Below are 14,649 nucleotides of genomic sequence, written 5' to 3'. Positions count from 1 at the left end.
ATCGTATAGGAGGTCCATTCAAGAGTCTGATAACAGCGGGGTAGAAGTTGTCCTTGAGCCTGGTTGTTCTCAAGCTTTTGTTCTCAAGCTTTTGTATCTTCTGCCCAATGAGAGGGAGGAGAGAATGTCCGGGGTGGGTGGGGTCTTTGATTATGCTGGCTGCTTTACCGAGGCAGCGAGAAGTGTTGACAGAGTCCATGGAGGGGAGGCTGGTTTCCGTGATGTGCTGAGCTGTGTCCACGACTCTGCAATTGTTTTCTGGTCTTAGGCAGAACAGTTGCTGTACCAAGCTGTGATGCATCTGGATAGGATGCTTTCTATGGTGCATCTATAAAAATCAGTGAGGGTCAACAGGGACATGCCAAACTTCCCGTTCCTGGTTTTCTATAACTCACGCCCGTTCCCACTAAACATCAATCAGTCTGTGAGGTAAATTCCACTGGCAACAGACTTCCAATAAATTGCTCCCATCCAGATGACCAGTTCCTCCCTGATCTTTATTTTATTTATTCTGTTTCTGGGCATCACCAGTAAGGTCAGCATTTATTGCCCATCCCTAACTTCCCCTTGAGAAAGTGGGGGTTCAAGAAGGCAGTCCTCCTGGTGACGGTACTCCCACGGTTCTGTTGGGGAGGGAGTTCCAGGAGTTAGACCCAGTGCTGATGAAGGAATGGCAATATATCTCCAAGTCAGGGTGGTGCGTGACTGGAGGGGAACCTGCGGGTGGTGGTGTTCCCCTGCACCAGACCCTCTCGTTCTTCTGCGAGGTAGAGGTCATGGGTTTGGGAGGTGCTGTGGAGTAGTCTGGGTGAGAAATGGCAGTGCATTTTTACATCAGGTGACGTGCAGGAAAAGACCTGGGGTTTTGCGGGTGTGTTACACAACACACTGCCTCAGCAGGTAGAGTTTCCTCAGTGACTCAGTTGAGATACAGCCACAGAGGATAAAACCTTCTGTTGTCGACTAAACACTTGCTCTACTTTTGTAATTCAACCTCTCCACCCAATCCCAGTCCTATATATTTCCAGAGAAACAAAGGACTGTAGATGCTGGAATTGAGATATATTTCCAACACTGTGATGTGTGACAGGCAGCGATGCTTCCATTTTCCTGCTGGGCTTGTCCTCCTTGGTGGTAGAGGTCATGAGTTTTGGAGACGCTATCGAAATAGCATGAGCAAGTAACTACAGTGGATCAGACCAGGGAATGGTAATTTAGGGGATATTTTTCCTTCTCCTTGAACTCAATTGCTTAAACATTCACCCTCATCAGTGGTGCTAGCAAACGCCGTGCATCTACCCTGGGTTAACTGCAATGGGATCATTTTCAGAGGTAGTGTACAATGCACCGAGACTTTACACAGCATTGAGCACAAATGACCAGGACAAATTTTTGTACAATAATGAGCAAGGAATGTATCATCTTAAATGTGATAAATGTGCATTCTAGCAAAGGATAAACTCCACATCTGAGATCTTGGGTTATTGAGTTCAGCAGAGTCAAATTTCAAAAGCAAAATCCACTGTGCCTGAACCAGCACATCAAACATTCAATGCCTTACAACAGAGAACGTACTTCTACCTTTAGTTCATACCCATCAGTCTGACACCCACTGATGCCTCCTGCAAGCTGAATTGGAGCTTCTAAAGATACATTGAATGACTGATTTCATAGAATTGGAACAGTCAGAGGCCATTTAGACCTTCAAGTCAATGCTGTCTCCTGGTACAGCAATCCCATCAGTCCCATTCCCCGTACAACACTACAAATTACACATCCACAAGTGCCCACCCAATTCCCTTCTGAAGGCCCTGATTGATTCTATTCCCAGTGGCCCTCCAGCCAGGCTAGAAGTACTCAATGAGTGAAAAAGCATTTCATCACATCCCCCTGCGATCATCTGTCCAAAGGTTTAAACCTATCCTTGGACCATCCGCTAATGGGAACGGTTTCCCTCTATTAACCCCACATAAACCCATCGTGGTCTTTTCCTCCTCCACCAAACTTCCGCTCAACCCCCGCTCCAAACAGGACAACACGGTTTCTCCAATCTAATCTTGTGGCTCAGATCCCTTGACTCTGCCACCGTTCCGGTGACTTGCCCACCAGACGCAGGGGAAAGCCTTAGAATCCAGCAGGATTCCCCATTATGCGCCCAGACTCATCATTCTCAAGTCTAAGAGGAACTCATTACTGGCTCCTCTTGGTGGACGTCCCAGTTCGATGTTAGTTTAGAGGGGCAGTATTTCTGGGGTGTCCAAATACCACTCAGACCCAGATGGGGACATCCCCAGGGCTAATAATGCCAGGGCTTTAATTACTTAATTGATAATTGGTTTATAATTGCCACATGTACTGAGGTACAGTGAAAAACTTTGTTTTGCATGCCATCCATACAGATCATTTCATCGCATCAGTACATTGAGGTAGTACAAGGGAAAACAATAACAGAATGCAGAGTAAAGTGTTACAGTTACAGAGAAAGTGCAGTGCAGGCAGACAATAAGGTGCAAGGTCATAACGAGGTGGATCTTGAGGTCAACAGTCCATCTTAGTGTACTAGGGGACCATTCAATGGTCTTATAACAGTGCGATAGAAGCTGTCCTTGAGCCTGGTGGTACGTGCTTTCAGGCTTTTGTATCTTCTGCTCGATCAGAGGGAGGAGGAGAGAGAATGTCTGGGGTGGATGGGGTCTTTGATTATGTTGGCTGCTTTACCGAGGCAGTGGGAAGTGTAGGCAGAGTCCATGGAGGGGAGGCTGGTTTCCGTGATGTGCTGAGCTGTGTCCACAACTCTCTGCAGTTTCTTGCAGTCTCAGGCAGAGCAGTTACCGTACCAAGCTGTGATGCATCTGGATAAGATGCTTTCTATGGTGCATCTGTAAAAATTAGTGAGGGTCGACAGGGACTAGCTGAATTTCTTCAGCCTCCTGAGGAAGTAGAGGCGCTGGTGTACTTTCTTGGCCATGGCATCTATGTGGTTGGACCAGGACAGGCTATTGGTGATATTTACACCTGGGAACCTGAAGCTCTCAACCCTCTGCACCCCAGCACCACTGATATAAACAGGAGCGTGTGCACCGCCCCGTTTCCTGAAGTCGATGCTTTGCTGGCACTGAGGGAAAGTTTAGCATTAGGGTTTTTTCAGTCACTTTAGAAGCACTTACTCTTTCAATATGCATCTCCAGGTCAATAATATAGTTAGGATCAAATCACAAGCCATACAATAGGATGCACAGAGAACTGTTGGCTCTAACTTCATTTCGTGAGTGGCATGAAGCAGGCAACAGTGAACCTGGTTTTGTGTTGCCACCAAGAGAGAAAATTCTCCCATTTCCTTGCTGGATACACAGCAGTGAATATTAATCTGAAATGTAATCTTCTCAAATGCCATGCATTGAGTCATTGTAGCCCAGCTTGGATGCATGAGAGCTTTACGTTTAATAAATGCTGGCATTAGAAGTGCCAGCTCACCATTAATTGTGTCCCACAATTCTTGCATTCCCATAATTCTAAAATAAGAACAGTGTGCCCTGTGTGTGCGTGGGCTACACAGGGAGAGAGTAATGAGCAGAGTGAGGGCAAGGTTTGCTTTCGTCTTGACAGAAGTCAAATAATATTCATAATTAACAGCAGAGGGGAAAATGGATTTGTACAGAAAAATAACATTGCATCTTATGTTGTAAACACCCACGTCAAAAGAGGGCACCTGGTTCAAAACTTAGGAGGTGAAAGTATCTCCCTTCTCCTTTCCCTCCCTGTCATTTACTCTCTCTCTCTCCCTCACACACACTCACACACACACACACACACACACACACACTCACACACTCTCACACTCACACACACACTCACACACACTCACTCACACACACACACACTCACACACACACACACACTCACACACACACTCACACACACACACACTCACACACACACTCACACACACACACTCACACACACACACACACAGACACACACACACACACACTCACACACACACACACACACACGCAAACACACTGCCTTCTTCACTCTCTTTCTCTCTCCCTCTTAAGGTGATGACTCCCCCCACTGTCTCTCTTTCACTCTCTCCCTCTATCTCTTTCTCTCTCAAGGTAGTTACTCTCACTCCAAAGGTGATGACTCACACACTCTCTCATTCCTTTCTCTCTAATGGTAGAGACTCTCTCTCTTTCTCCCTCTGCACTCTCTCTCTCCCTCTCTTTTTTCCCTCTCTCTTTCACTTCATCTTTCTCTCTCCTCTCTCTCTCTCCCTCTCTCTCTCTCTCCTCTCCCTCTCTCCCTCTCTCTCTCTCTCTCTCTCTCTCTCTATCTCCCCTTTCCTCCCCTCACTCATTCTGTACATCTGAACACTGATTTGCTCCGAACTGCCTCCTTGGTTTTGATACTGCAGTCTCTCCTCCTGCCCGCCTCCTGTTCACGATCCCTGATCGCAAACAGTAACTCGGAATTATTCAGATCCTTGTGCAATAAAGAGAAACACACATTTCTGTCACACCACCCCAACCTCAGGACATCCCAGTGCACCTTACCACCTAAACGCAGCCTCCATTAGAATAGAGCAAACGCAGTGGCCAATATGTGCACAACAAGCTCCCACAAACAGCAATGTTATAACGACCACACCATCTATATTTGTGATGTTGAGTGAGGGGTTCATATTGGGCCCAGGGACAATCCCCTGATGGTCCCATGGGGTGTTTTACCCAGAGAACAGTTAAGGCCTCTGTCAATGCAAAGCTTCCTAGAGTCACAGTCATACAGCACCATCAAAGTCATGCTGGCCATCAGGCATCTATCTATACTAATCCCATTTACCCATCATCCTGTCGCCTTCTAGGCCTTGGCATTTCTAGTGTTGGTCCAGATGCTGCTTCAATGTTGTGAGAGTCTTTGCCTCCACTGGCCAATCAGACACCTCACTCCAGATTCCAACCTCCCTCTGTGTGAGGTTCTTCCTCAGATCCCCTCTCACCCCCCACCCTAAACCTGTCGCCTCTAGTGTCAGACACCAACAACAGTAGGGCCACATCTGTGCTCAGGAGTGGGGCTTGAACCCACAACGGTTGAGGATATGCAACCCACTGTACCACAGCTGATGTTTAGTTCAGTGTGATAACGACCCAATGTGTCTCACAGAGGAAGGGAGAAAGAGGCCATGGGTCTCAGCAATAGGTCGGTTTTCATTGCTTCCTTAGGAGGGCAGGGAGATAATCATTCAAAGTCCTAGGTTGGATAGGCTATGGGTTGGTGTGACCTCATGCCAGACCTTGAGATGGCTCTGTTTCTTCCCCTATATATTGGGCTTCCCCTTTTCCTATCTTCAGTCCTGAAGAAGGGTCCTGACCCAAAACATTGACCGCCTGCTTTTCTCCACGGATGCTGCCTGGTCTGCTGAGTTCCTCCAGCATCGTAGTGTTTTTCATTTAGATTCCAGCATCTGCAGTCCTTTGTTTCCCTTGAGATGGCATTGTGTTGGAATTTCTACTGGAGTACCGCGTGCTTAGATTCATAGAGTCATACAGCACGGAAACAGGCCCTTCAGCCCAACTCGTCCATGCTGACCAAGATGCCTAACTAAGCTAATTCCATTTGGCCCATATCTCTCTAAACCCTTCTTATCCATGTACCTGTCCAAATGTCTCTTAAACATTGCAATTGTACCCACCTCTCCCACTTCCTCTAGCAGCTCGTTCCATATACCCACCACCCTCTGTGTGAAAAACGTCCCTCAGCTCCCCTTTACATCTTTCCCCTCTCACCTTAAACCTATGTCCTCTAGTTTTAGACGGTCCTCCCCTGGGAAGAAGATTCTGACCATTCACCTTTTCTATGCCCCTCGTGATTTTATAAACCTCTATAGTTCTCCCCTCAGCCTCCTTCGCTCCAGGGAAACCAGTCCCAGCCTATCCAGCCTGTCCTTGTAACTCAAGCCCTCCAGTACAAATGTGGTTCCTCCTGCAGACAGACACACTTGTCCAGGGCAGGACATTCAGGAGATTGATCCCTGGGATGAGGTTACTGGCCTAAGAGTGATTGAGGAAGAGCAATCCACACTCATGGGAGTTTAGAAGAAAGAGAGTTGATCTTATTGAGACAAAAGAGACTGCGGCATCTGCTGTCTGCAGCTACAAAAAAGCTGCTGGTGGAAAGTGGATCAGACAGCATCTGTGGCGGCGAAGGGATTGTCAACATTTTGGGTTGAGGCCCTGTATCAGGACTGAGAGTGTAGGTAGACAGTATAAAGAGGTGAGAGGGAGGGCATAACAGGGGCTGGTAGGTGATAGGTGGACCCAGGTGAGGAGGTGGGTGATGGACAGGTGGACCCAGGTGAGTAGGGGGAGGGACGGACAGGTGGACCCAGGTGAGGAGGGGGGTGACGGACAGGTGGACCCAGGTGAGGAGGGGAGGTGACGGAAGGTGGACCCAGGTGAGGAGGTGGGTGATGGACAGGTGGACCCAGGTGAGGAGGGGGGACAGACGGACAGGTGGACCCAGGTGAGGGGGAGGTGATGGACAGGTGGAGCCAGGTGAGGAGGGGATGATGGACAGGTGGACCCAGGTGAGGAGGGGGGGTAACAGACAGGTGGACCCAGGTGAGGAGGGGTGTGATGGACAGGTGGACCCAGGTGGGGGGGAGTGATGGACAGGTGGACCCAGGTGAGGGGGAGGTGATGGATAGGTGGACAGGTGAGGAGGGGGGGTTGACGGACAGGTAGACCCAGGTGAGGAGGGGGGTGATGGACAGGTGGACCCAGGTGAGGAGGTGGGTGACGGACAGGTGGACCCAGGTGGGGGGGAGGTGATGGACAGGTGGAGCCAGGTGAGGAGGGGGTGATGGACAGGTGGACCCAGGTGAGGAGGGGGGGTAACGGACAGGTGGACCCAGGTGAGGAGGGGTGTGACGGACAGGTGGACCCAGGTGGGGGGGAGTGATGGACAGGTGGACCCAGGTGAGGGGGAGGTGATGGACAGGTGGACAGGTGAGGAGGGGGGGTTGACGGACAGGTAGACCCAGGTGAGGAGGGGGGTGATGGACAGGTGGACCCAGGTGAGGAGGGGGGGTTGACGGACAGGTGGAGCCAGGTGAGGGGGAGGTGATGGACAGGTGGAGCCAGGTGTCAGAGGGGAGGGTGGAGGCAGGGACAGAGGCTGGAAGGTGACATGGAGCCACAAGAAACGACAGAGGTTGGCATCTGATAAATAAGGAAGGTGATGAGTGGATGCGGATATGGGAGGGATGTGGGCAGATAGAACCAGTTGGGAGAGGGGAATGGGACCGGGTGACCGAGAGCTGGGAGCTGTGTACTTATTCAGTCCCAAGACTCTGAGGGGCAAGGATAGGGTGGATGCATGAGACAGTTTCTTCCCATGGTACTGGGGGGCAGAGTCTCAGCATTAGTGACCTGTCATTTTGAAATGAGAGAGGAAAACATTTCTTTGTACAAAGTTATAGAATTATAGAGACAGGTCCGTGTCCACGACACCAGCAAGTATCCAGCTCCATTAATCCCATTTAGCAGCAACATATTGTGAATCTTAAGAATTTTTTCCCACTGAGAATCTCAGTTGCTGAGTGTATTAGTAGCTGAAGACTTCAGGTTTTGGGGAATCTATAGGTTGGGCAAAGAATCATAAAACCGTAAGATATAGGAGCAGAATTAGGCCATTCAGCCCATCGAGTCAGTTCCACCATTCAATCACAGCTCATTTTCTTTTAACACCATTCTCTCACCTTCTCCCCATAACCCTTTTCCCCCTTACCAATCAAGAACCTATCAATCTCTGCCTTAAATACACCCAATGACAGCCCTCTGTGACAACGAATTCCACAGATTCACCACACTCCGGCTGAAGAAATTCCTCCTCATCTCAGTTCTAAAGGGACGTCCCTTTATTCTGAGGCTGTGCCCTCAGATTCTAGATTCTCCAACAAATGGAAACATCTATCCACGTCCACTCTATCCAGGCCTTTCAGTATCCGGTAGGTTTCAATGAGATCTCCCCTCATCCTTCTACATCACAGGAACAAATCTCCCCACCATCGAGCATATCTTCAAGAGGCAGTGCCTAAGAAGTCGGCATCCATCACTAAGGCCCCTTACCACCTGGGACATACCCTCTTCTCACTACTACCATCGGGGAGGAGGTACAGGAACCTGAAGACCCACACTCAGTGCTTCAGGAACAGCTTCTTCCCCTCCGCCATCAAATTTCCAAACGGTCCATGAACCCATGAACACTACCTCGTTATTCCTTTTCTTTGCACTATTTATTTATTTTGTAATTTATAGTAATTTTATATCTTAGCACTGTACTGCTGCTGTAAAACAAAAAAATTCATGCCATATACTGTAAGACAGTGATAATAAACCTGATCCCGATTCCGATTCCAATTCTGATTCGGAACGCCATCAAGTCCAGGTCCAGAGACATCAAGCACTCCAGAACGGAGTCACAGGATCAGCTGTGAGTTTGCTGAACAGTTGACCATTCTCAAGCAGTGGTTTGGCCAACTCCAGCACCAGCTATGTGTGTTCTATCTACTAAAGCTTCAGTGGTTGGAAAGAAATTAGTGAAGGGGTCAGGTGTGGAATATGCACAGACTGAATGTTGAACACTCTGTCCTTGTGTAATTATCCATTGGTCCAGCAGAGGGAAGCCTCTTCATTGATGCAATGTCGCTCTTTGTTGACTGAGGTCCTGATGAGAAAACAGGGGCATGCCTTCCCCGAGATCACACCATTAAGGGGATTATTTCTCTCTGCATTAGATTTCAGTTTTGTTTATAAAGCAAATTTTCTTTCATACTCCACCTTTTTTTTCCTGACAGGTTTTGGTTTCCTCATCGCCACCTTCATAGAGATTTACAGCTTGGAGACAGGCCCTTCGGCCCACCGTCTGCGCTATCAACGACCCACTTACACTAATCTTACGTTAGTCCCATTTTTATTCTCCACATTCTCAGTTTAGGGTTCAGGCGAACGTTCTGATGAACGTTCTGATGAACACATTAACTGTGTTTCTTTCTCCACAGGTGCTGCTTGACCTGCTGAGTAACGTGAGAATTTTCTGTTTTTGTTTCAGATTTCCATCATGGTTAGCATAACCCTATTACAGCGCCAGCGACCCGGGTTCAATTCCGGCCGCTGTCTGTAAGGAGTTTATACGTTCTCCCTGTGTCTGCATGGGTTTCCTCCGGGTGCTCCAGTTTCCTCCCACATTCCAAAGACGTACGGGTTAGGAAGTTGTGGGCATGCTATGTTGGCACCGGAAGTGTGGCAACACTTGTGGGGCTGCCCCCAGAACACTCTACGCAAAAGGTGTATTTCACTGTGTGCTTCAATGTACATGTGACTAATAAAGATCTTATTTTATATCTTATCTCAAAGGTCGGGGTCTACTTTAAAGTTAAGTTCCTGTGTACTCACCTCCCCATGCCACTGGAAAAAGATTCTGTTTATAAAATCCTAAGAACATTGATTATGTAAGCTTCGCTAAGGTTCAAGATCAGCTGAGATTTTATTGGAGACACAGACTGCAGATGCTGGAATCTGGAGCAACACACAATCTGCTGGAGTAACTCAGTGGGTCAGGCAGCATCTGTGGAGGGAGAGTCATAGAGTCACACAGCATGGAAACAGACCCCTCAGCCCAACTCGTCCATGCTGACTGTGTTGCCCAGCGAGCTAGTCCCATTTGCCCGCAATTGGCCCATAGCCCTCTAAATCTCTCCTATCTATGCACTTATCTAGGTGGCTTTTAAATGTTGTTAATGTGCCCACCTCAACCACTATTTCTGGCTGCTCATTCCAAATACGCACCACCCTTTGCGCGAAGAAGCTGCCCCTGATATCCCTTTTAAATCTCTCACCTCTGACCTTAAACCTCTGCCCTCCTGTTTGACCATCTCTTTGCCTTCACGGATGCTGCTGGAACCACTGAATTCCTCGAGCAGTTTGTTTTTTGTGATCTTATTGAATGCTGGTGTAGGCTCCTGCTTCTTGGTCTTGATGAGATGTGTGTTGTATTGGTGTTAACCTCAGTGTCTTCCAGAGATGGTGAGATGATGACTTCCTCTTCTTGCAGTCACCATGAATGGAGCTCTTCAGGTCTTCGTGTCCTGCCTGGTGGCTTTCTTGCTCTGCCAGGCCAAACCCTTCAAGCAGTCCGGACTCTCTGACCTCATGGAAGAGGATTTCGGATCCGGAGCCGGATCAGTTCCCGCGCGTTCTCCTGCTCGTCAGTACTCCTGTCCAGCCAGGTGCCGATGTCACATAACAGTGGTTCAATGTTCCAATCTCGGTAAGGAAAATCCAACTGCTTTTATCAACAGGAACCTGTGCGCTGCTATTGGGAATGTTGTTGTCTTCTAGACTAAAAGGGGGTTCACCCTTGGGCTGAATAGCCTCCTTCTGTAATGTAGATGCAAGGTGTTGCGCTTTGGTAGAACAAACCAGGGTAAGTAAACGTAAACGTTGCACAGTAAACATTCAGGCCCTGGGGAGTGTTGTAGAACCGAGAGACCAAGGGATGTAGGTACGTGGTTCCCTGAAAGTGGCATCACAGGTAGACAGGGTGGTGAAGAAGGCGTTTGGCACGCTGGTCTTCATTGGTCAGGATATCGAGTACAGGAGTTGGGACGTCATGTTACAGCTGTACAAGACGTTGGTAAGGCCACATTTGGAGTCCTGCGCACAGCTCTGGTCGCCCTGGATGTCATTAAACTGGAAAGAGTGCAAGAAAAATTTACAAGTATGTCACCGGGACTGGAGGGTTTGAGTCATAAGGAGAGGTTGGATAGGCTGGGACTTTTGTTCCTGGAGTGTAGGAATTTAATGCAGACAAGTGTGAGGTGTTGCACTTTGGGAAGAAAAACCAGGGTAAGACTTACACAGTGAATGGTAGGGCTCTGAGGTGTGCGGTAGAACACAGGGACCTGGGAATACAGATCCATAGTTTCTTGAACGTGGCGTCACAGGTAGATAGGGTTGGAAAGAGAGCTTTTGGTACTTTGGCCTTTATAAATCAGGGCATTGAGTACAGGTGTTTGGATGTTATGTTGAAGTTGTACAAGACATTGGTGAAGCCGAGTATTGTGTGCAGCTCTGGTCACCTACCTACAGGAAAGATATCAATAAGCTTGAAAGAGTGCAGAGAAAATTTACAGGCATGTTGCTGGGACTTGAGGACTTGAGAATAAAGTCCCTGGAGTGCAGGAGAATGAGGGGAGATCCTACAGAGGTTTACAAAATTATGAGGGGAAGAGATAGGATGAATGCACTTAGGCTTTTTCCCCTCAGGTTGGATGAGACTAGAACCAGAGGGCTTAGGTTTAGGGTGAAAGGTGAAATATTTATGAGGAACCTGAGGGAGAACTACTTCACTCAGAGGGTGGTGCGAGTGTGGAACGAGCTGCCAACAGAAGTGGTGGATGCGAGTTCAATTGTAACATTTAAGAGAAGTTTGGATAGGTACATGAATGGGAAGGGTTTGGAGGGATATGGTCCGGATGCAGGGAGATCGGGCTAGGCAGAAGATCAGGTTGGCATGGACTGGATGGGCTGAAGGGCCTGTTTCTCTGCTGTAGTGCAGTAGGACTCTGTGAGGCTGAGGAGTGATGTTATTGAAGTTTATAATATTAGGAGGGCATAGATAAAAGCTGAATGACCAAAGTCTTTCAGGGGAGGAGAGTCCAAAACTAGAGGGCATAGGTTTAAAGTGAGAGGGGAGAGATTTAAGAGGGGACATGAGGGGCAAGTTTTTCACACAGAGGGTGGTGGGTGTGTGGAACGAACTGCCAGAGGAAGTGGTTGAGGTGGGTACAGTTACATTTGAAAGACATTTGGACAGGTACATGGATAGGAAAGGGTTAGAGTGATATGGGCCAAATAAAGGCAAATGAAACTAGCTCAGGTGGGCAAATTAGTCAGCATGGATGAGTTGGGCCGAAGGGCCTGTTTCCATGCTGTATAACTCCATGACTCAGCAGGTCAGGCAGGATCTGCGGAGAGAGAAACAGAGATAGCATTTCAGGTCAGTGATCTTCCATTAGAACTGGAGAAGTGAGAGATGTTTGAAGTGGGGATGTGTAGAGAGTCCAAAAGGGATGGTTTCTGATGGGGTGGAGAGCAGGAATGGGTGGTACAAAGCTACAGACACCTCCAGAGACGCAGGTTCAATCCTGACCTCCAGCCCTGTCTGTGTGGAGTTTGCTCATTCTCCCTGTGACCGCGTGGGTTTCCCCCGGGTGCTCAGGTTTCCTCCCACATCCCAAAGACATGCTGGGAGGTTACGAACACAAAATGCCGGTCAGTGTCAGAGGAACTCAGTGGGTCAGCCATCATTTATGGAGGGAAATAAACAGTCGATGTTTCGGGCCCAGACCCTTCATCAGGACTGGACAGGAAGAGGGCAGAAGCCTACTGGGAGGTTTATTGGCTGCTGTTACTTGCCCCTACTGTAGGTAAATGATGAAAGAACCAAAGGAGAGTTAATGGGCATGTGTGAGAGAGGGTAAGTTGTGGGGTTACAGGGAAATGAGGAGAGAGAGTATGGGACTGATGAGATTGCTCTGTTAGGAGCTAGTATAGACCCAATGGACTGAATAGCCTTCTGTATTGTAAATACCTAGTCTGATGTCTCCCATCAGAGGATTTGTCACTGTCAGATCCACTTTGGCATTGGGAAAAGGGAGAATTTTCAATCATCTGACAGTTTCCATTCACAACTGGTTGGATCCAGTCCATAGTGAAGAGTTAACATGCTCCCTGTCCTCTGACTGAGCTCTACTCTCACACATGGACTGTACTGCACTGCCAGAGGCAACATTATAAAAAGAAAAGCAACATCTTGTGTTTGAGTGTACCTTTCCACAGGATGTCCTGAAACACTTTCCTGGCTCCCTTTGAACTCTGTTAATGCAGAAAGTCCAACAAAACCAAGATCTTAACAAATAACCTTTCATTATAATCGGTCCTGGAAGTGTGAGAGGTCCAGGTCAAATCAGTCTAGACTTTAGTTTTTAAGTTCTGATCCAGAACTGCTATTGAATCTTGAGGTGTTAAATTAACTTTTAGGTTTCATAAGAAACAGTAAGCCATTCAGTCTCTTGAGACTCTTCTGCCTTTCAACAAGATCATGGCAGTGGGACAGGTACATGCATTGGAAAGGTTTAGAAGGTTATGGGCCAAATGCGGGCAAATGGGACTAGCTTGGATGGGCATCTTGGTTGTCATAGACCAGTTGGTCCGAAGGGCCTGTTTCCGTCCTGTATTACTTTTATGACTATGGCTCTATGGCAAATCTGATTGCAACGTCACCTTCTTACCTGTTCCTCACGACACTTAACACTCCATTGACCAAACACCTCCCTGTCTGAGAGCATTTGGTGACTCTGGGCCTGTACTCGATGGAGTTCAGTGGGATTGGGGGGGGGGAGTGGGGGTGGTGGGGGATCTCATTGAAACCTACCGGATACTGAAAGGCCTGGATTGAGTGGACGTGGAGAAGAAGTTTCCATCAGTGGGAAAGTCTAGGATCCGAGGGCACAGCCTCAGAATTAAGGGACGTCCCTTTAAAACTGAAATGAGGAGGAATTTCTTCAGCTAGAGGGCGGTGAATCTGTGGAATTCATTGCCACTGAGGGCTGTGGAGTCCAAGTCATTGGGTGTATTAAAGAGATCAATAGGTTCTTGATTGGTAAGGGGGTTAAGGGTTACAGGGAGAAGGCGGGTGAATGGGTTTGAAGACAACAATCAACCATGATTGAGTGGTGGAGCGGACACGATGGGCTGAATGTCTTACTTCTGCTCCTATATTTTATGGTCTCAGCCTAGAGTTTACTCAATGGCTCCACTTACACAGCCCCCTGGTGTCAAGAATCCCAAAGATAAATGACTCCCTGAAAGAAGTTTTTGTTCACCTATCATTTATCCATTCCAACCATTTCCCCTTCAGGATGTAAGGCTCCCTCAGTAAATGAAAATTCAACCAAAAATTTAAAAAAAACTGCAGATGCTGGAAATCTAAAATAAAAACAGAATATTCTGGAAATACTCATCAGGTCAGGCAGCGTCTGTGGGAAGAGAAACAGAGTCAACGTTTCAGGTCGAAGACCTTTCATCGGAACTGGAAGGGAGACAAAAGAAAGGTGGGGGAGGGGGATGTCTGTGATAGGGTAGACAGAGTAACCATGGAGATAAGCTGTAAACAAGGTTATCTGGTCATTGAGTGAATGAGAGTGAGAATTTAGATAAAAGAACATAGATAAGATAAGGTAAGATATCTTTATTAGTCACATGTACATCGAAGCACACAGTGAAATGCATCTTTTGCGTAGAGTGTTCTGGGGACAGCCCGCAAGTGTCGCCACGCTTCCGGCGCCAACATAATAGACCCACAACTTCCTTACCCGTACACCTTTGGAATGTGGGAGGAAACCGGAGCACCCGGAGGAAACCCACGCAGACACGGGGAGAATTGAACCCAGGTCGCTGGCACTGTAAAGCTTTATGCTAACCGCTACACTACCGTGTACACTCAGTGTTAAATTCTGCAACTTCAGGTAACTTGACTTCTCTGCCTGTATCAGGTGTCCATCTGAGATATTGGCTCAGCTTGTCT

General features: G+C 47.9%; 1 protein-coding gene across 1 annotated transcript in view; it reads left to right on the top strand.

Moving 5' to 3' along the window:
- Positions 1-14,649, top strand: part of LOC127581016 (decorin-like) — a 51,480-nt gene that overhangs the window by 16,847 nt on the left and 19,984 nt on the right. Inside the window, exon 2 of the mRNA XM_052035075.1 lies at positions 10,114-10,329. Coding sequence (XP_051891035.1) covers positions 10,119-10,329 — 211 coding nt within the window. The 5' untranslated portion in view covers positions 10,114-10,118. The remainder of the gene's footprint in view (positions 1-10,113; positions 10,330-14,649) is intronic.

Source organism: Pristis pectinata, chromosome 20 (assembly GCF_009764475.1).
Source record: "Pristis pectinata isolate sPriPec2 chromosome 20, sPriPec2.1.pri, whole genome shotgun sequence".
In the NCBI taxonomy this organism is placed as follows: Eukaryota; Metazoa; Chordata; class Chondrichthyes; order Rhinopristiformes; family Pristidae; genus Pristis; species Pristis pectinata.
This window is presented reverse-complemented; position numbering and strand designations above follow the sequence as displayed.